The sequence below is a fragment of the Mobula birostris genome, chromosome 8 (genome assembly GCF_030028105.1).
Source record: "Mobula birostris isolate sMobBir1 chromosome 8, sMobBir1.hap1, whole genome shotgun sequence".
In the NCBI taxonomy this organism is placed as follows: domain Eukaryota; kingdom Metazoa; phylum Chordata; class Chondrichthyes; order Myliobatiformes; family Myliobatidae; genus Mobula; species Mobula birostris.
This window is the reverse complement of record NC_092377.1, coordinates 88490867-88510746: the sequence shown is the minus strand read 5'-3', so window position 1 is coordinate 88510746 and position 19880 is coordinate 88490867. Positions and strand designations below refer to the sequence as shown.

General features: G+C 44.0%; 1 protein-coding gene across 9 annotated transcripts in view; it reads right to left on the bottom strand.

Moving 5' to 3' along the window:
* Positions 1 to 19880, bottom strand: part of syne1b (spectrin repeat containing, nuclear envelope 1b) — a 500086-nt gene that overhangs the window by 308727 nt on the left and 171479 nt on the right. For all 9 annotated transcript variants that reach the window (XM_072265605.1, XM_072265607.1, XM_072265609.1 and 6 more), the window contains 5 exons: positions 18449 to 18572; positions 15389 to 15555; positions 14337 to 14490; positions 8860 to 9485; positions 5247 to 5426 (listed from right to left, as the gene is read on the bottom strand). In XM_072265605.1, the coding sequence (XP_072121706.1) occupies positions 5247 to 5426; positions 8860 to 9485; positions 14337 to 14490; positions 15389 to 15555; positions 18449 to 18572 (1251 nt within the window). The remainder of the gene's footprint in view (positions 1 to 5246; positions 5427 to 8859; positions 9486 to 14336; positions 14491 to 15388; positions 15556 to 18448; positions 18573 to 19880) is intronic.

Sequence of the window (19880 nt, the reverse complement as noted above, 5' to 3'; positions counted from 1 at the left end):
GCACAAAGCAGCCGTTCTCCACAGTGGCACAAAGCTGCCGTTTGGCACAGTGGGCACTCAAAGCTGCCGTTCTCCACAGTGGCACTCAAAGCTGCCGTTTGGCACAGTGGGCACTCAAAGCCACCGTTCTCCACAGTGGCACAAAGCTGCCGTTCTCCACAGTGGCACTCAAAGCTGCCGTTCTCCACAGTGGCACTCAAAGCTGCCGTTTGGCACAGTGGCACTCAAAGCTGCCGTTCTCCACAGTGGCACTCAAAGCCACCGTTCTACACAGTGGCACTCAAAGCTGCCGTTCTCCACAGTGGCACTCAAAGCCGCCGTTCTACACAGTGGCACAAAGCTGCCGTTTGGCACAGTGGGCACTCAAAGCTGCCGTTCTACACAGTGGCACAAAGCTGCCATTCTCCACAGTGGGCACTCAAAGCCACCGTTCTCCACAGTGGCACAAAGCTGCCGTTCTCCACAGTGGCACTCAAAGCTGCCGTTCTCCACAGTGGCACTCAAAGCCGCCGTTTGGCACAGTGGGCACTCAAAGCCACCGTTCTACACAGTGGCACTCAAAGCCACCGTTCTCCACAGTGGCACTCAAAGCTGCTGTTTGGCACAGTGGACACTCAAAGCCACCGTTCTACACAGTGGCACTCAAAGCCACCGTTCTCCACAGTGGCACTCAAAGCCGCCGTTCTACACAGTGGCACTCAAAGCTGCCGTTCGGCACAGTGGGCACTCAAAGCCACCATTCTACACAGTGGCACTCAAAGCTGCCATTCTCCACAGTGGCACTCAAAGCCACCGTTCTCCACAGTGGCACTCAAAGCTGCCGTTTGGCACAGTGGGCACTCAAAGCTGCCGTTCTACACAGTGGCACTCAAAGCCACCGTTCTACACAGTGGCACTCAAAGCTGCCGTTCGGCACAGTGGGCACTCAAAGCCACCATTCTACACAGTGGCACTCAAAGCTGCCATTCTCCACAGTGGCACTCAAAGCCACCGTTCTCCACAGTGGCACTCAAAGCTGCCGTTTGGCACAGTGGGCACTCAAAGCTGCCGTTCTACACAGTGGCACTCAAAGCTGCCGTTCTACACAGTGGCACTCAAAGCCACCGTTCTACACAGTGGCACTCAAAGCTGCCGTTCTACACAGTGACACTCAAAGCCACCGTTCTACACAGCGGGCACTCAAAGCCACCGTTCTACACAGTGGCACTCAAAGCTGCCGTTTGGCACAGTGGTGTGTTCCCATTCTTCGAGTTTGCCGATCGGCTGCTTTTTTTTTATACCCAGGTTCGGCCTGAAGTCAGAGCTTTTGAGGCCCTGTCCAGCCCCTGTGGACACGAATTCCCAGCAGTGTTATGAACGGAAGTGCAGTAGGAGCCAGAACATTGAATTCAGTGTGAGTGGGTGTCAGAGGGCTCTGCACTTGGTGTGTGTGTGTGTGTGTGTGTGTGTGTGTGTGTGTGTATCTCTCTCTCTCTCTCTCTCTCACACACACATGCACACAATGGCGAGAGAGAGTTTGCTGCCAATGCCTGAGTTGGGGAACGCAAAATATAAAGCAGTGCTTCAGACTGACTAACATCGGAATAACGTCTGAGGTCTCCCTTTTCGCTGTGAAAGCAGCAATATGTCTCTCCCTTGTTAGTGAGAGAGAGAGAGAGAGAGCCTGTGGGATGTCAAAACTGTTGGAGTGAACAGTCGGTTTTTGCTCTACTGCAGACCATGGACTCTCTTTGGGGCCTTTGCTGTTGCTGGCATAGTGGGTGGTGGGAATGCTGATGCCAATGCCAGAATAAGTGGGGGGACAGGGAAGGGGGTGTTGATGCTGCTTGTGTATGGGAGGGAGGGGGCACAGGGCTTTGGAGTTCTTACGTTTTTTCTGTCATTCATTCTTTGTGGATTTTCTTCTGTTTCAAGATGTCTGTGGAGAGTTAAGAATTTCAGCTTGTATATTGTGTACATTCTCTGATTTAAATGGAACTATTGAATGAGGGGGTGATCTCATAAAAAACCTATCAAGTATAGAAGGGCCGAGATAGAGTAAACATGGAGAGGGTGTTTCCTATACTTTGTGAATCTAGGACCTGAGGGAACAGCCTCAGAACAGAGGGACGTCCCTTTATTACAAAGGTGAGGAGGGATTTATTTAATTAGGATATAATAAATCTGTGGAATTCAATGCCACAGACAGCTACAGGGGCCAAGTCATTGGATATATTTAAAACAGAGGCTGCTAAGTTCTTAATTAGTCAGACCATCAGAGGTTGTGGAGAGAAGGCAGAAGAATGTGGTTGAGAAGGAAAATAAGTCAGCCGTGATGGAATGGTGGAGCAGACGCGATGGGCTCACTGGCCTAATTCTGCTCCTAATCTTATGGTCATCAACAGGGTCAGCATATATCGTCCATTCCTAATTGCCCTTGAGAGCAGCTTTCATGAGCTACTGCAGTTCTTGTAGTACTACATTCAACTCCTCAGCCTGGACTCAAGGGTGAGATATCACTGCAAAATATGTAGCCTTTGACTTGCACTTACAGCCACACGATTTACGTGGCAGGACTATTTACACCCAGTGTATGTTCATGGTCTCCTGCAGCTGTAGCCCGTCCACTTCAAAATTCAACACGTTGTGCATTCAGAGATGCTCTTCTACACACCACTGTTGTAATGCAAGGTTGTTTGAAATACTGTCGTTTTCCTATCAGCTTGAACTAGTCTGGCCATTCTCCTCTGACCTCACTGGTTAACAAGGTGTTTACACCAACACAACTGCCACACACTGAATTTCTTTTGTCTGTTTTTTTTTGCATCATTCTCTGTAAGCTCTAGAGGCTCTTGTGCATGAAAATCCCAGGACATCAACAGCTTCTGAGATATGCAAACCACCCTGTCTGGCACCAACAATCATGCCATGATCAAAGGCACTTAGATCACACTTCTTCACCATTCTGACATTTGGTCTGAACAGCAACAGGACCTCTTGACCATGTCTGCATGCTTTCATGCTTTAAGTTGCTGTCAGATGATTGGATGATTAGGTATTTCTGTTAACGAGCAGGTGTACAGCTGTACCTAATGAAATGGCCAACAAGTGTACTTTCCTTTGTTATGGTGAACCACAGGAATTCAACGTAGAGAGATTTGGCGGGGGCAATGCCATTGACTGTCAGGTGTTGGTGGTTAGACTCTATATTGTAAGGTGATTAGCTGGCTCTCTGTGACATGCCCACTATGCAGATTTCAAACATAAAGCAGATTTCAAATCTTAATGCAACCAATTTGCCCGTATGCTTTAGGGAAGAATATTTGCTGTCCTGTCCCGATCTGTCCTATTAGCATCTACATTCCCCACACCACACCTTTTCATAACTCTCTCAAGGAGCCTCAGAAAACCACTTGCTTGCACAATGGCATTCGAGGATCAGCAGCAAATGTTAGAATTGGTAATGTTGCTCACATTACAATGAATAAAGGAAATATTAATTTGTGACATGCTCAGAAGATATAGAAATAATCAGCTGCTCATGTACAGTTAAATCATCTGCACTGACTTGGGTAACTAATGTTAAATTTGCTTCAAACGTAGCCTAAGAAACTATAATGTTACAAAAGTGCTTTATTCAGTTAGTCTGAAAATAAAAGTAACTGAAGTTGGTCATGAATCAGTGAGATAAGAGTCTGGCCTTCCAGAAAGGGCTTCTGGTAAGATGACAGCACACACAGACACTGCAGCTTCTCTTGGTCCAACCAAAGATACGATTGTTTGTCCTTTATGTCTATTTTCACAATTGCGAGACATTGCTGGGTACTAAAGACATGAAATACCGCAGGTCTATCCTGCTAGCGAGTTGGTGGATAGCAGCAGAACTGGATCTGCTGTGCATCATGACGCAGCCTGCTCCAGCCACCCAGGGAAGTAGCACTGCGTGAAGGCAGGGCGCATTCCAATCGTCTTGGATGTTCTTGTGCAGGTGATCGCAAGATCCTGTTGGACATTGCTAATGTAGAATACTGCAAAGTCTGATTCATTGGCAAGACCGACAGTGGGGGGACCTGCGTGGCCTTGGTCATTGTGTTACCTGTTGCAACCACCAAGGAAGGAGGTGTTGGAACTGGGTGTGTGCCATTGGATTCCACACTGGGTTGCAGGCTGGTCCCCCCTGTTGGTACTGCTCTCCAGTGCTCGCTCGGTGGGAGACAAGCTAAATTGCATTCGTCTGCAACTACACTATGTGATATGAGGAACTGCTGGGGCCTGTTCTTGCAGAAACATGGCTCCAGGACAATATCCATGCACCATCAACCTGCAGGTCATGACACTCAGGGACTTGGGCTAAATAATTTTTGTTACTGTGTTATCCTGTTATGATTATATGTGTTATACGTGTTGTGTGTGACTTTAGGTTCTGCGTTTTGCACCTTGGCTCCGAAGGAACATTGTTTTGTTTGCAACACATACAAAAAATGCTGGTGAGCGCAGCAGGCCAGGCAGCATCTATAGGAAGAGGTACAGTCGATGTTTTGGGCTGAGACCCTTCGTCAGGACTAACTGAAAGAAGAGATAGTAAGATCCCTTTCAAATCTCTTACTATCTCTTCTTTCAGTTAGTCCTGATGAAGGGTCTCAGCCCGAAACAGCAACTGTATCTCTTCCTATAGATGCTGCCTGGCCTGCTGCGCTCACCAGCACTTTTTGTGCGTGTTGCTTGAAATTCCGGCATCCGCAGATTTCCTCGTGTTATTGTTTTATTTGGCTGTGTACAGGTGTATGGTTGAATGACAAACTTGAGCTTCAATTTCATTCATTTGATCAGTACATATCATTGATCAGTTTTGTCACTCTCATACCACTGACCAAGTCAACCATCTTTGAGTCATTGGTAAGCTCACCATTCAGCTATTACCAATTTGTTTAATTGTCCTTATTGACCAGTTTTATAGGACTTAGGTCACGGATTACTTTAACCATCATTTGTTTGGCTTTACTCTTGTCATTAATTAGTTTTACAGTATTCACCTCAATGATTAGTTTAACAGTCAATGTATTGGTTAGATTTACAGTTAATGATTAGTTTAACCATCTTCACCACATTGATTAGTTCAATTGTCTTCATGTTTAGTTTATCTGAACTTGGAATCACAGGCTTATAGCAGCGGCTTACAATAGTCATGTCCAAATTAGTTTTACAGTAGACACATCATAGGTTGGCTCTACTGCACTCAAGCCATGGATCAGTTTTACAGTACTCACACATCATTGATCAGCTTTTTGGTGTCATTCCAGGTCACTTCCAGCAAGTTAATTTCTTTCTCAGCTTCCGCAGCCAGAGACTTGTCCTTCTCAGCAAGCTGTTTAGCTTTATCCATCAGCCAGTGCAACTCATGCTGCTGGGAGTTGAGATCTTCCTCCAGCTGACTGAACAGCCTCAACCTGTGTAAGAACAGGGTAGCTTCCGGTTAGTACTGGGCATTTCCTCAAAGCCCAGACCTACTAACATGCTTTAGTTGATGATCTTCCTCTGTTCTGGAATTCCAATAAACTGCATGACTGAGCCAGAGAAGAGGCGGGAGAGATTTGCTTTGCAGGGCTTGAGTTATAAGGGAAGGTTGGATAGGCAAGGACTGTTTTTCCTGTTGTGGAGGAAGTTGAGGGTTGAACTTACAAAGACGTATAAAAGCATTAAGGTAGATCATCACAGTCTTTTTCTCAGGACAGGGCAGTCTAAAATTAGAAGCATTGGTTGAAGGACAAAGATTTGAAGAGGATTTCAGGGGGATGTTTTTCACACAGAGAATGATGGGGATAGGGAATGGGCAGAGATGATAGAGGTGGGTATGAGTTCACTCTTTTAAAAAATCATTTAGATAGGTACATGGATATGAAAGGCCAAACACAAGCAAATGGGACTAGCTCAGATAGACATCTTGGTGGCATGGATGATTTGAGTTGAAGGGCCTATCTCCATACTCTATGATTTTCATTCCCCCTGCAACCCCCACCCACCTCCCCGCTCCAGGTGCCCCAGTTTTCTCCTATACTCAAAAGGTATGCTGGCTGGTAGATTGATTGTCAACCATAAATTACCTTGAGGAATGGGTGGGTGGGCAGGAGTTAGGAATGTAAGAGGAGGGGAGGTGAAGGGCATAGGAAGGAGTTTACAGGGAAAAGGCTAGGGAATGGGTCTTAATGGGCTGAATGGCCATCTTCCATATTTTAAGGAAATGTGAAGAATTAGTACCAATCAGCCCTGAAAACATGTTTCCTTACGTGATTCCTGAATGGCCATCCATGGAGATTATATTCCTCATCCAAAAGGAATACTTGAATTACGTATTCTGAACCTCACCTTCACAACTAATTGATGCATAGTTACTGTTGTAATGTTGGAGATACACAAGACAGCAGAGTGATAGTCACCTGGTCTTGGTGATGTTAATGTAACAGCAACCACCAGTCTGATCTTTGATATAGTTGTGCAGACATCTTGAACCCAATTTACAGAGGGGAAAGGGTCTCTACTTAAAATTTCTTCTGAAAGGGCAGCACCTCCAGTAGGGAGAACACTTCCTCAGGATTGTCAGGTCTCAGTATTTATGCCCATGGTACCGTGTGGGACAATGAGCTAACAACCATGCAATTCAGAGGCAAGGGTCCACACTCAACAGGGGTCTGGCTGACCTAATGTAATGATTCCTCTGTTCCAATGATGGTGAATACTTGAATCATCCCAAAAATAAACTTTTGAATTAATTTTAAATCTATTTCAGCCTTTCAAAATACAGGTATGCCCAAGTCTTGTCCATGAAACACACACAAAATGCGGGGGACCTCAGCAGGCCAGGCAACGTACTGAGTTCCTCCAGCATTTTGTGCGTGTTGCTTGGATTTCCAGCATCTGCAGATTTGCTCGTCTTGTCCCCGAACCTGTCTTTGTAAGTTAACCTTATTAGCCCCAATAGAATTTTTCACTGTGCTCTCACTAAGGTCAATGGATTTTCCTCAACAACTGTGTCTAAACTGAAATCAGAATCAGAATCAGGTTTAATATCACCAGCGCATGTTGTGAAATTTGTTAACTTTATGGCAGCAGTACAATGAAATACGTGATACATAAATATAGAGGGAAAAAACTGAATTACATTATATATATATATATACCTATTAAATAGTTTAGATAAAGTAAGTAGTGTAAAAAAAGCAGAATAAAATAGTGTACCTGTGTAGATCTAAACAACGCTCTACACAAGCAATGCTTAACTTCCCTTTGCACTCTGATGATGGCCAATATTGCAATGGATTTTGTGATTACTTTTAGTTAATAGGCTTTCACGTGGATTTCAAAATTCTCTACAGCTCCTCCACTTCTTGCCAATAAGACAAGTGGACAAGTGACATGTGGCTAGATAATCCCACTTACAGTTCCATTGCCAGAGTTCAGAATATTCCCTTAGTCCAGGAATCCTTGTGCTTCCTGATTCCAACATACAACTAAATAACTCTCACATAGTGTCATGTGGAAATGGGATATGCAGTGCGATATTTGCTAAGAGCTGTGATCCTCAGTCCCTCTTGAGATCCCTGAGATTCACACTGTCACATACAGCCAAACAAAGCACATATCCCCAATACTGTCTCCAATTATCAATCCACACAGATGAAGCTGTTTGCTGACCAAAATGCCAGGATAGTACTAAATACTTTCAGTAGAGTAAATTGAAGAGGTCCCAGTTTGGAAGATGACTTCAGTGGAACCACTGCAAAGTACAACATGCTTTTATTGTGCTTTAGAGCTACAGAGAAGGAGCAAGTCTGTCCTTCTTGATGGTTTTTAGACCAGTACAGCACAACCAAGTCACAGAAACAGACAATCAGTTCAATCTGATCTGTTTGAGGAAATATTACGGGCAGACATGCAGGAGCACTGTCTTCTTCAAATTGTGCCCCAGGATCTACACAGACATCTGGCAAAGCAAATGTAGTCCTGGTTTCACACATTATCTGAAAGGCAGCACCTTCAACATTGCACCACTCCCTTACAAATGCACTGAAGCAGTGGCACGGATTATTTGCTCAATTATTTAAAATGTGATTGTGTCCTCAACCTCTCAGTTCTGGAAGCTATTTGGGAGGTTCTGAACTCATGGAGGATGCTATTCAAAAGTGTGCTCTTGCATTCTTTATCCCGCGTAAACCAATTACCAACAAACTCCATCAAAAGCAAAATGTGAAATCACCCACAGAATTCCATTGGAGGTTAACGACTGTATAATGATCCATGCAAAGCTTACATTGAACGCATTCTTTCCAGGAAGGTAAAGTGAGATGACTCAATAGACATTTAAAATAAATCAACGGTCAGCTTATTGAATTGAACTGAATGTTCCAGATTTGCAGTCTTATTTCGATGTTGTACAATTGATGAATTCCAATTTTACTTTATTTCTGGTTGAGTCAACCAGCTCACTGTTGATGACAGATTAAGTGCTACAGTGATCTCTTTTGGTCTTTGTGGAAGTGGTGAAATAAACTCTGTGTGTCAGAGTTATGTTTAACATGCAGTCCAATCCAATGGCCGAAGGCAGCATGAGGTTTAAGTCCCTCAAGCTTAGATTCTCGGCACGTTGTTGTTCCACAGCTCCTGACTGCTCTTGCACAGCAAGGCAACCCAACGGGACAAGGTTTACAAAGGGTTATCTTAAGGGAACATTAAGCTTACTCTCTTTTCAACAATTTGGAATTAAACACAAGTGGTATGAACTTTGTTGTTTCTAACAGCTGAAGAGATTCATTTTAGAACTGTGTTTGCCCATTTGTGTCCACAGCCCACATCCAACCCCCCCTATAGCCCCTTCAGTATATTCACCTGAGTTGCAAAGCTGGTACATTCAGTTCTTTTAAACCCTCGTGGTCTGCCCTTTCTTCAATGTCCTCGATGCTCTTCAGCAACTGCTCCTTGCGCTCTTTAAATGATCTCCACAGGGAGTTAAGTGCTTCTGCCTCACTTTGTTTGGTTCCCAGGAGTTTCTGAGCAGATTCTAGTTCTGCTTCAAGTCCTTCTGCCAACGCCCTACAGGAGGTCCTCGAGTCTGATCCTGTGGCCTTCAGGTGGCACTGGGCTTTGCTGATAAGTGCATCAAGGGCTGTAGCCTGTAATTCCAATTGTTTAATGTCTGGAGTTACGTCACCCAATTCCTTTTCCAACAGCTCTGTCTTCACTCTGTCCCAGTTACTTGCCATCTCAACGGTCTTTATAATCCGGTGGAGAACGTTCCCTGCAACTCTGTGGGTTTCCAGGAAAGAAGCCAGCTGTTTGAGGACCTCTTTCCTCCGCTCAACAACCTCATTGGCCTCCTGGAAGAGCTGAAAGCACTCCTCGGTCCTACTGTGGAGACGCTGGTCCTGTGGCTCACTGGTGGAGCACAGATGTTCCACCTGGTCCCTCAGGCTCTGCTGCTCAGCACATTGCTGCTCCACGGCTCCTGACTGGTCCTGCACAGCAAGGCAATGGGACACAGATTACAAAGGGTTAACTGATAGGGACAGGGTTGCAAAGGGGATGGAAGTCAGGCAGAGGTTAACTAATGGTCTTATATTTCCTCACAACATACCATGGAGTTTATGCTGGCCCCCACTGCAATCCCCTTGCATCTCTCATTTCCCTTTCACACATCTATTAACAACAAAAACCCACCCGACCCTTACATTCTTCTTCCATTCTGCTGCACCACAGACAGTATAGAATAGGCAATTAACCTATCAACTCTTATTCCTTTCGGATATGAGAGGAAACCAGAAATCCCAAGGAAGCCCACAAGGTCAAAGGGAGAACTTCCAAGCTTCACACAGGCACCACCAGTGGTCAAGGTGAAACTCGGGGTTGACCTGACTTGAAACCCACGTTGCCGAGACAATACTCCCACGCAGGTTAGACCTCTGTCACAGAAGCTCAAACCCTGGGAGAAGTTTATTCAGCCTGTCACATCCATTCTAATCCAGGTCTTCACCCACTGTAGCCTTGAGGATTATCTGTTCTATACTGGAATGGGTCTCAAATGAGGTCATTAATGTAAAACAGCCCAGGGCTGAATGGGAATACAGTACTACAGCCACTGGTATCCCTGCCGTACAGTTGTGGTGACCTGGGTTCGATTCTGACCTTGGACACTGTCCTCATGGAGATTGTAACTTTTCTCTGTGGCAAAATGGTTTCCCTCTGTTTAGTCTCTGTTTGTGGCTACTATAAACTACTCCTGTGTAGATGCATGGTGAGAGAATTAGGAAAGAGTTTAGTTTTAATTAGAGATAGAGCATGGTAACAGGTTCCCACCCAATGAGTCCATGTTGCCCAATTACATTCTTGTGACCTACTAGCCTGTATATCTTTGGAACGTGGGAGGAAACCAGAGCACCTGGAGGAAACCCATGCGGTCACAGGAAGAATGAATAGACAACAGTGAGAATGAACCCGGGTCACTGGCACCGTAATAACATTACACTGACTGCTATGCTACCGTGCCATCCTTAATGGGCATGTGAGGGAGAACAGTCTGAGGGGAAGTAACTGGGTGAATGGGATTTAACCAATTGTTCTGTTAGCTGGCATAAACTGATGCACAAATCAGTCTCTTCTCTAACTTAAGAACATAAGAAAAAATGCTTTACTCTTGACTCCTTCAAATAATAACAATATCCTCCCGCGCCCCACTGGCACATCAGGTGGCAACCTTGCCATTTCTTTTAGCACTTGTCTATTTTACAAGGTCAAGTTGCTAGCTCGATACTCAACCCAGCACGGATGGAAAGCGTGCGAGGAACCGGCCGAATTCAAACCCAGGACTACTCGCCTCAAAGTCTGGTGTGGGTGGCACTTCACCACTGGCCATCTCCTAGAAACCAGGTTAAAATCAATGCCAACAATGTGGGCACAAGTTGAGACTACATTCAATACTTTGTGTATAACCCGTGTTCTTAATCACACCCCGTCAAAAGCAATCATAAATTTTAGTTTGCACTTACACACACATTACCTGACAGAATTTTGCTCAGAAGTGAGGTACAAAAATGTGGGCTAAACATTTGCCTCTGCCACAATCTCACTGCGTGTTAGTCATCTGTTCCATTCCTCTGAAAGCTGAAAGACCTTTAACTCCCCTGCCAGTAGGACCACACCTGCATTACAGTGAACTTGCTGCCTAGCTGAACATCAGTCGCAGAGGTGACCAGGTGCTGAGCTGCTTCATGTCACCCCTGAGGACGCACACCATGAGCAGGTTCGCTTGCCCATGAATGATCATTTCATTTACTGGTATTTACTCGGCAATTAACTGCTACGTGAGCTGAATGCAGTCTCCAGAGGATCTGGAAAGGCCTACCATAATCACCAAGGCCATCAGTACTTTTGTTGCCTTAGGTTCAATATTTGGATGTGGAGGTGGAAGGATAGAGGAATCATTACCTTCTCATTTAATCAATGCCCACAGTAGAACCGCTAACATGTAATCTCCCTGCAGTCCACAGCACAAATGATATGTAAGTGTATATGTGAGAAACAATAAAGAGAGAATCAGCATATTTATGGAGCGTTCATCTCAACCCAGAGTGTCCATGAACATCCCGCACTGACCATGAAGCACTGATGGGGTCAGGTCATACTGTCCCTTTGTCTGCCTGCAATGCACTTTGCTCTGGAACTGCAACACTCCATTCTGCACTCTATTCTTTGTGTACTTATGCCTGGATGGTACATGAAACAAAGCTTTTCATGTATCCTGTTGCACATTACTATATGTGCAGCAACACAGGCTACCACTGTCTACATCCCCTCCTTGCCCTGCACCTCCCATCCACACCTCCACATACCAACTGCTTTCGTCCCGATCTTCAGCTCCCCCAGCCTCCACCCTCCACCAACTCCCCAGTCATCATGGACCCACCTTCACTACTGAGCAGGTGAGAAGGGATCAGGGCTCAGACATGGCAAAGCACTGAAACCAGAAGGTGTGAACCGCCCCTTACCTCCACCCAAGGTCCTGAAGGAGTGTGTTCTGAGCAGTTGTGTGGAGTTCTCCAGCACATTTTCAATCTGAGTCTCAGTATGGAAAGGATCCCGACTGTGTGGAAAACATCGCGTCTGGTCCTAGTACCCAAGGAAGGCCAACCAAATAGTCTCGAATGACTACCGTCCAGTGGCCCCAACCTCACAGTCATGAAGACCCTAGAGAGGTTGGTCCTGGCTCACCTCCAAGCCCTGGTCAGATTAGCTCTCGATCCCCTGCAGTTTGCCTACCAGGAGCACGTTGGAGTCAACGATGCTGTCATCTACCCGCTGAACAGAGCCTACTCCCATTTGGATAAGCAGGGCAGCACTGTGAGGATCATGCTTTATTGCTGGGGAAAAGCACCCATTCTATGCAGGTTGGCACTTCCATTGTATCCTGGATAATGCACTAACTGACTGGCAGACCACAGTTTGTGCGGCTTCAGAGCTGTGCGTCAGACATGGCTATAAGCAGCACTGTGGCTCCACAGGGGATTGTATTGTCTCCTTTCCTGTTTACCTGTATACCTCGAACTTTAGATACAACACCGAGTCATGTCACCTGCAGAAATTCTCTGATGACTCAGGAATAGTTAAGTGTATAAAGGGAGGACAGGAGGATGAATACAGAGCCCTGATGGAGGACTTTGTCAATTGGTGCTAGCTGAATCATCTGAAGCTCAATATCAGTAAGACTGCTCCCTGTTACTATTGACGGTAAGGACGTAGATGTGGTGAGGACCTACAAGTACCTGGGGGCATACCTGCATGACAGACGAGTGGATCACCAACACAGAGACTGCATACAAGTAGAGGTCTCCTCAGGAATAGTTAGGTGTATAAAGGGAGGACGGGAGAATGAATACAGAGCCCTGGTGGAGGACTTTGTCAAATGGTGCAAGCTGAATCATCTGAAGCTCAATGTCCTGAGGAGACGGAGGTCCTTTGGAGTATGCAGGCCTCTTCTTCACATGTTCTACCAGTCTGCTGTTGCCAGTACAATCTTCTATGCAGTGGTGTGCTGGGGTAATGGCATCAACACAGATGATGCCAACGGGCTCGATAAACTGATAAGAAAGGACGGCTCTGTTATAGGATTCAAACTGGACACACTGGAGGCTGTGGTAAAACAAAGGACCCTCTGGAAAATCCTGGCAATTCTGGACAATGTTTCTCATCTTCTGCTCGCCACCTTGGCTAAACAGAGGAGCACTTTTAGTAATAGACTAAGATACCTGTGCTGCCTTTTGAGGTCATTCTTACCCTTGGCCATTAGGGTCTATAGTGATTCAGCCTATAGCCAGGGAAGTGATGACCTCTTCCTGTTAGATTGTATGTGGAAACTTATTCTTTCTATTTCTCTTCTAATATTTACATCTGTGCACTTGTAAAGCTACAGTGACATTGTAATTTTCTTTGGGATCACAAAGTATCTACCTGTGTGTTTGGGAAAACTTGAAACAAATTTTACACAGCCAGATTCAACGGTTAACAATGTGATGAAGCCAATCGTTTTCAAGTACGAGTTGAAGGTCAAGCTCTGAGATCCTTAGAATTTGTCCAAGAGGGCAGGCAGGAATTCCACTTGGCGTCCCAAAGACAGGATCTCCATCAATTTTTGCCTCCCTCAGCCATGCACTAGAGAATGTGCTCAAGGCTCTGGAGGGTGGCTGGAGCCCGTGACCCTGTGACTCGGGTCATTGCCACCAAACTATGTCGGCACATCTTCTAAGATGTCAGAGATACAAAATGGGGTGAGGATACCTGAACTTGGGCAGAGTTCACTATGACTCCAAGATAAAACACAGGGGGAAACCTTTGAGCTGTGGTGCACTCTTTAACATAACAATTACTTGTCAGGATAGCCCAGTGGCGAACTTATGAGGTGACTAACCTAAAATTCACGAGCTCAACTTCATTGTAGTGGATTATGAAACCAAATTCAATAAAGGTGCAAACATGGACATATTTGTAAAGAATTTAATGAAGTTGCGTTCCCAACATTAGCCCAAAGAAATAATGATAGTTCAGAGGATAGTTAAGAAAAGTCTAGGACTGAAATCAGGTCAAATTGCCATTAGCAATTTCTGTCATGGCCTGGACCTTGCAAATTCTATTGTTCTCTAATTTTTATACCAGATACCAGGGTAAAACATTATGAAGTGTTTTGACGACACAGCAAGGGGGAGAAATGCTGCTTCCAATGATGAAAAGAAGGTAGTATATGAATCAATGTATCAGTTTGGTTGCCCACATTGTTCTAAAACTTTGTTGATGAAAACTAAGGACCTGCCGTGTTATACCTTTAAGTGATTTAAAGCAGGCTGCAGATCCGTTGGATTTATCTCCGAGGTTGACTGAAGGCCACTCAGAAAGCGATCAACCCAGTAGGAAAATTTTAGCAGCGACTCATCAAATCGCTGGTGCTTCTCGATCGCCTCCTCAAAGGTGCGAATCCTGTGCAACAAAAGAGCATTTCATTGCCAATACTCAGGGGAGGAACAGAACTGCTCTCTTGTCTGCTTACTGAATAGCACCAGCTTGGGAACAAAGCCTCACACATACCAGACAAGGCAACGACATTGATATCCTTCCTTTAGAAGTCTTTATGGAACCATCAGGATTTTACCCCTCAAAGACAACAGTAATCACGTTAAACCCATGTTTTCTTTGGGAAAAAAAACTGCAGATGCCAGAAATCAAAAATAAAAAGCAAAAAATGCTGGATACACTCAGCAGATGAGGAATTTAAAATTTGACATTTTAGACATGAAATTCTTTGCTAAGCTTTATTTCCTCAAAAATACCAAGGTTAGATTTAAAATCATATTATTTGGGTAACAAATTGTGGTCCCCAGTCTGCTAAAAAAAACTCCCACATAGTCATTCACTCAGAACAATGAGGTGAGGACTGTGTTACCTTTGAGTGCAAGCCCTGAGGGTCAGCTGAACAAAAAGATTTGTGTCGTGTCATTATCTTTTGTGAGGAGGGAAATACAGAAAAAGAAGTCTTGCATCCTAAAAATACTATCAAACAAATCTGCAGAGTAATATTATAACTCAAGTCAGAAAGAAAATTGCAAAACAAAATTAAAATTTAATGCTTTTTTTTGGTCTTTACCATATATAATAAAAATATTGGCTCAACATATGAAGAGCTGGATTGAGTGAGTCATTATTTATCTGTTAGAATAAGAGAAGTACTACTATTTTACATTTAGTTCAGAAACCAATAAAGGAAGCTGAGCTGGCGAGAAACTTCTATACATTTTTTTCATTCTACATCTATAAAGATTCAAAAACAAAGGGTTGAAGATACAAAAACAAAGGGTAAAAGATTTTTAATCAATCCTACCGTTTTTTGACACTGTGTGAGAGACTCTGCCACCTCTTGTCCAGCTGCTGTAAACTTGCTTTCATTGTCTTCAAGTTCTCCTCTGGGGTTGCTTGGTATAAAGTTTTGCTCTGCATCACAAGACCTCTGTGGGCTGACTCCTGGGATGTCACTTCAGCCTGCATGTCCTGTAGACATGATGAAATAGGCAGAACACCATTTAGCATTCCATAGGACCAGGTCTGATTCCAGCTTAACTAAACTGGCGTAGAGAGAAGTCAGATTCGCAGCTAAAAGTCCTTTTTTCCCTTTCAGAATATCCCAGAGCACTTTACAGCTTATGAAGTACTTCTGGAGTCTAATCTCTGCTTTAAATTAAAAAATGCAACAGCTAACTTGGATACATCATGCTCCAACAAACAGCTAGATAATTAGTTTCTGCATTGATAACTGAGTGACAAATATTGATCAGAACACGGGAGTAACAGCAGTGCCATAAGATTTTTCATGTTTGTGTAAGGGGCAGATGAGACCCACTCAGAACTGATTGTCTGGTCTGGTGGACACTAACGTAGCTGACTTCTACCTGAAGCAACTATTTGAAAGGCATATTAAATGGAACAGCAGGAGTAGGCCACTCGGCCTCTCAAACCTGCTCCACCTTTCAGTGAGATAGTGGTTGATCAGATTGTAACTTTAACTCTGCATTCTCCTCTCCAGCAGGAACTGTTCACCCCCTTGCATATCATTAAAGTCATCCCCCTCTGTCTTAAAAATATTCAGACTCCACAAATTCAGATGGAAATGTTTCAAAGGACTCACAACCTCAGAGGAAAAAAAAGCCACAAATGTATCTTAAATGGGGAAACCACTTACATTTATCTAGTGACTTCTGAGATAGAAATTCCCCGACAAGAGGATGCTTCCTCTTAACATCTGCCCTGTTAGCATCTCAGGATCTTATATGTTACATAGAACATAGAAACCTACAGCACATTACAGGCCCCTCGACCCACAATGTTGTGCCAACCATGTAACCTACTCTAGAAACCGCCTAGAATTTCCCTACTGCATATCCCTATTTTCTGAGCTCCATGTACCTATCTAAGAGGCTCTTAAAAGACCCTATTGTATCCACTTCCACCACTGCCACCGGCAGTGCATTCCACGCACCCACCATTCTCTGTATGAAAATCTTACCCCTGACATCCTCTCAATACCTATTTCGAAGCATTCTAAAACTATGCCCCCTCATGTTAGCCATTTCAGCCCTGAGAAAAAGCCTCTGGCTATCCACACGATCAATGCCGCTCATCACCCCTCAACCCTGTCAACCCTATTCTCACTCATCTAAACGTCAACAGATACCAACTTAGGAAAACAAAACTTTGGAAACTTTCAGCAACATCTGTGAAGATTCAAGATTCAGGATTGTTTAATGTCAATTCCAATACACAACTGTAAAGGAGAATAAATTAATTGTTACTGTGGACCTGAAGCAGCACAAAAAACACAAAAGATAAAGAACACACCAATAATAAAATAATAAAAGAACACAATAAGTATAAATACATAAGATAGCTTATATACATAGATTGATTGTATGTCCATAAAGAGACGCTAGTCTATGCCATAAGGTGATTGACAAAGAGTAATAAAGTAGTGGTGGAGTTAGCGAGTGGAGGTGTTGAACAGCCTTACTGCTTGGGAAAGTAATTGCTTTTGAATCTGGTGGTCCTGGTGTGGATGCTACATAGCCTCCTCCCTGATGGGAGTGGAACAAGCAGTCCATGAGCAGGGTGGGAGAGATCCTTCATGAAGTTACTGGCCCTCTCCTGACACCTTTTTGTATACATGTCCTCGTTGGTGGGTAGGCTAGTGTTGGTGATGCATTGGGCAGTTTTGACTACCAGTTGTAGGTCTTCCTGTCCACTGCAGTTCAGTTTCCATACCAAGCAGTGATGCAGCTTGTCAGGATGCTCTCTACTGTGCATCTTTAGAATGAGGTGAGCATGGATGTGCAAGGTCCAGCTTCTCTCAGTGAGAGGCAGTCAACACCCAGGACAATGTTCCAGACAGCTGTTTAAAAAATAATTCATTGTACTGCTGCTTTTGGAAGATTTACTCATTAGAGAGTGTATTGAGAATTATGCCATATTTATCCGAACAAATGGTGATGCAGAATATAATTTACATCAGCTCACTGTGAGTCAGGTTCCACTCTGGACTCTCGAACACACAACACAGACAGACTATCAGTTCTACTCCAAGAGAGTGCCTGAAGTCCTCTTATTTAATTGTGGCCTTAGATCATGCCATGTCTGCCCAAAAAAGTGGGTGTAAAAGGCTCGGTGACATTGATTAGAAACAGTAAAAGACCTTCTCCCCAGCATTTTGTCTGACATTTATAAATATCACTGAAATGGTTTATCTCATCATTATCTGATTGTTGCTTTTGGGACCCTGATATATTTCCTTACCAGAACAAGAACCACAGTTCAAAGGGACTTCAGTTATAAAAGATCTTTGAACAACCCAAATTTGTGAAAGGTATTTTATAATTGCAAGATATATTTTTTCCCTTTTTAAATATTTATGTGATTCCTAAAATTCTGCTCCTTTCAGAAATTAAAGCATGGTAGCCCAAAGGCAGACTTCATTACAGCTTAAATGCAATTGACTCTAATTATCCAAACTGTAAATAATGTTTCTTACATCACAGCAGTGGATATACTTCAAAGATAAGTATTTCAATGACTGAAAAGTGCTCTGGGACAGTTATGTCCTTCTCAGAGATGTTTGTCTTTCTTTCTTATGTCTAAGCCAAGGCGCTGGGAAGTTGGCTCTCCCTCAAGTGAATGAACCAAGATCTCTGGAAACACCAGAAAGGAAATCACCTCTGGTCCAGATCAAAGGGTCACCTTTGACTAGCAACTGGGATTGAGTTGTAACACCTGAGCTGTGAAGCAATGGTGATGGATCCCCTTAATCTGAGTGATCCAATCCTCATGTTGTTGTACAGCACAAAGCCTCAGTACATCACCAACTCTCTAAAGCACTGAAGCATCGCCTGGAGTTTACCTTCAGAGTATGCACTTCATTTTGCAGTTTGGCTTGGTCGGAAGAGATGTAAGGTGACCACAATCCTGTGATTGCTTCATGTTTCTCAAGCCAAGAAGTGAAGCTCGACAGGTCCTTTTCATATCTAACAACAAAAAATATAGGGTTCTTCAAAGGGCCATCAACTTATCAATCACCAAGTATTTAAATTATACACAATTCAGTAATGAAGAACAATGCCTCCTGACCCTTCCTGCAAGTGCAGCAGACGGCACAACAGAGCAACTCACATCAGATACACAAGAGTGCTTCAGTTATGAATGAGGCTTCTTGGAGTCAATAGATCTAAGTTTCATAGGCAGAGTACAGAATGGAGAAATTCCACAATGCACACTTCGCTCAAAGGTAAACCTCCCTGAAGAATCCTACATAGTAGAACCCACACTCACAACACGCTGGAGGAACTCAGCAGGTCGGGCAGCAGTGTTGCTTTGACCCCAGCATCTGCAGATTATTTTGTATTGTAGAACTCAGCCATTCGACCTCCCAAGCCTCTGTTTGATCTCTGAAGGGGCAATCCAATGAGTCCCTCTCACCTGCTCTCTCACCAAAGCCCAGCAAAATATTCATCTTCACTTGTCAACAGTATTTTCTTCTAAAATATACTGTTGAATTATGCTCCCACTACTCCTTCAGACACATTCTGCGACCAGTTGCAGAAAAGAAAATCTTCCGATTTCTCCTCTTGTTATTTTGTAAATTATCTTAGTTACTAGTTTCCCACCCATGAAAGCAGACTTCCGTTATTTACTCTGTGGAAATCCTTTGCATTTCCTATATTTTCTCATATATTCTTATGACATAGGGACAACCACAAATCTACACCAACTCTCAGGGCAACCAACGTATTTCCCTTTAGTCCAAAGGTTCCCAACCTGCTGTCCATGGACCCTTTGCTTAATAGTGTTGGTCCATGGCATCACAAAGGTTGGGAACCCCTGCTGCAGGCCATTCCCGCAGATGCTCACTAACTTAGCCCACCTACACTACAGGTACTTTACAGATGTCAAGTAACACACTAACCAGCATGTCCTTTGTGACGGAAAGGGGACTGGAGCATCTAGGGAAAGTTTTACAGTCCACACAGACAGCATTCAAGGTTAGGATTGAGCCCATGTCACTGAGTATTAACTGCTGTGTCATTAGTTTGTGAAATGTGCTATTATTAATCCATATACATTGGAATCTGTTTCAATAATTCCTTGAACCTATGTATTTGCCAAGTTTTGATTAAGCCTAAACTTATAAGATAATAACATTATCTACCGGATGGATGTGGCACAAGATGGCCTATCAAGTGAATCAGTTACAGGTTCAACACTTCAGATTACTTCCAGTCAGAGAGCAGATGACAATTTTCAACTGCCCTTGAACTGACTACATAAGGTCACAT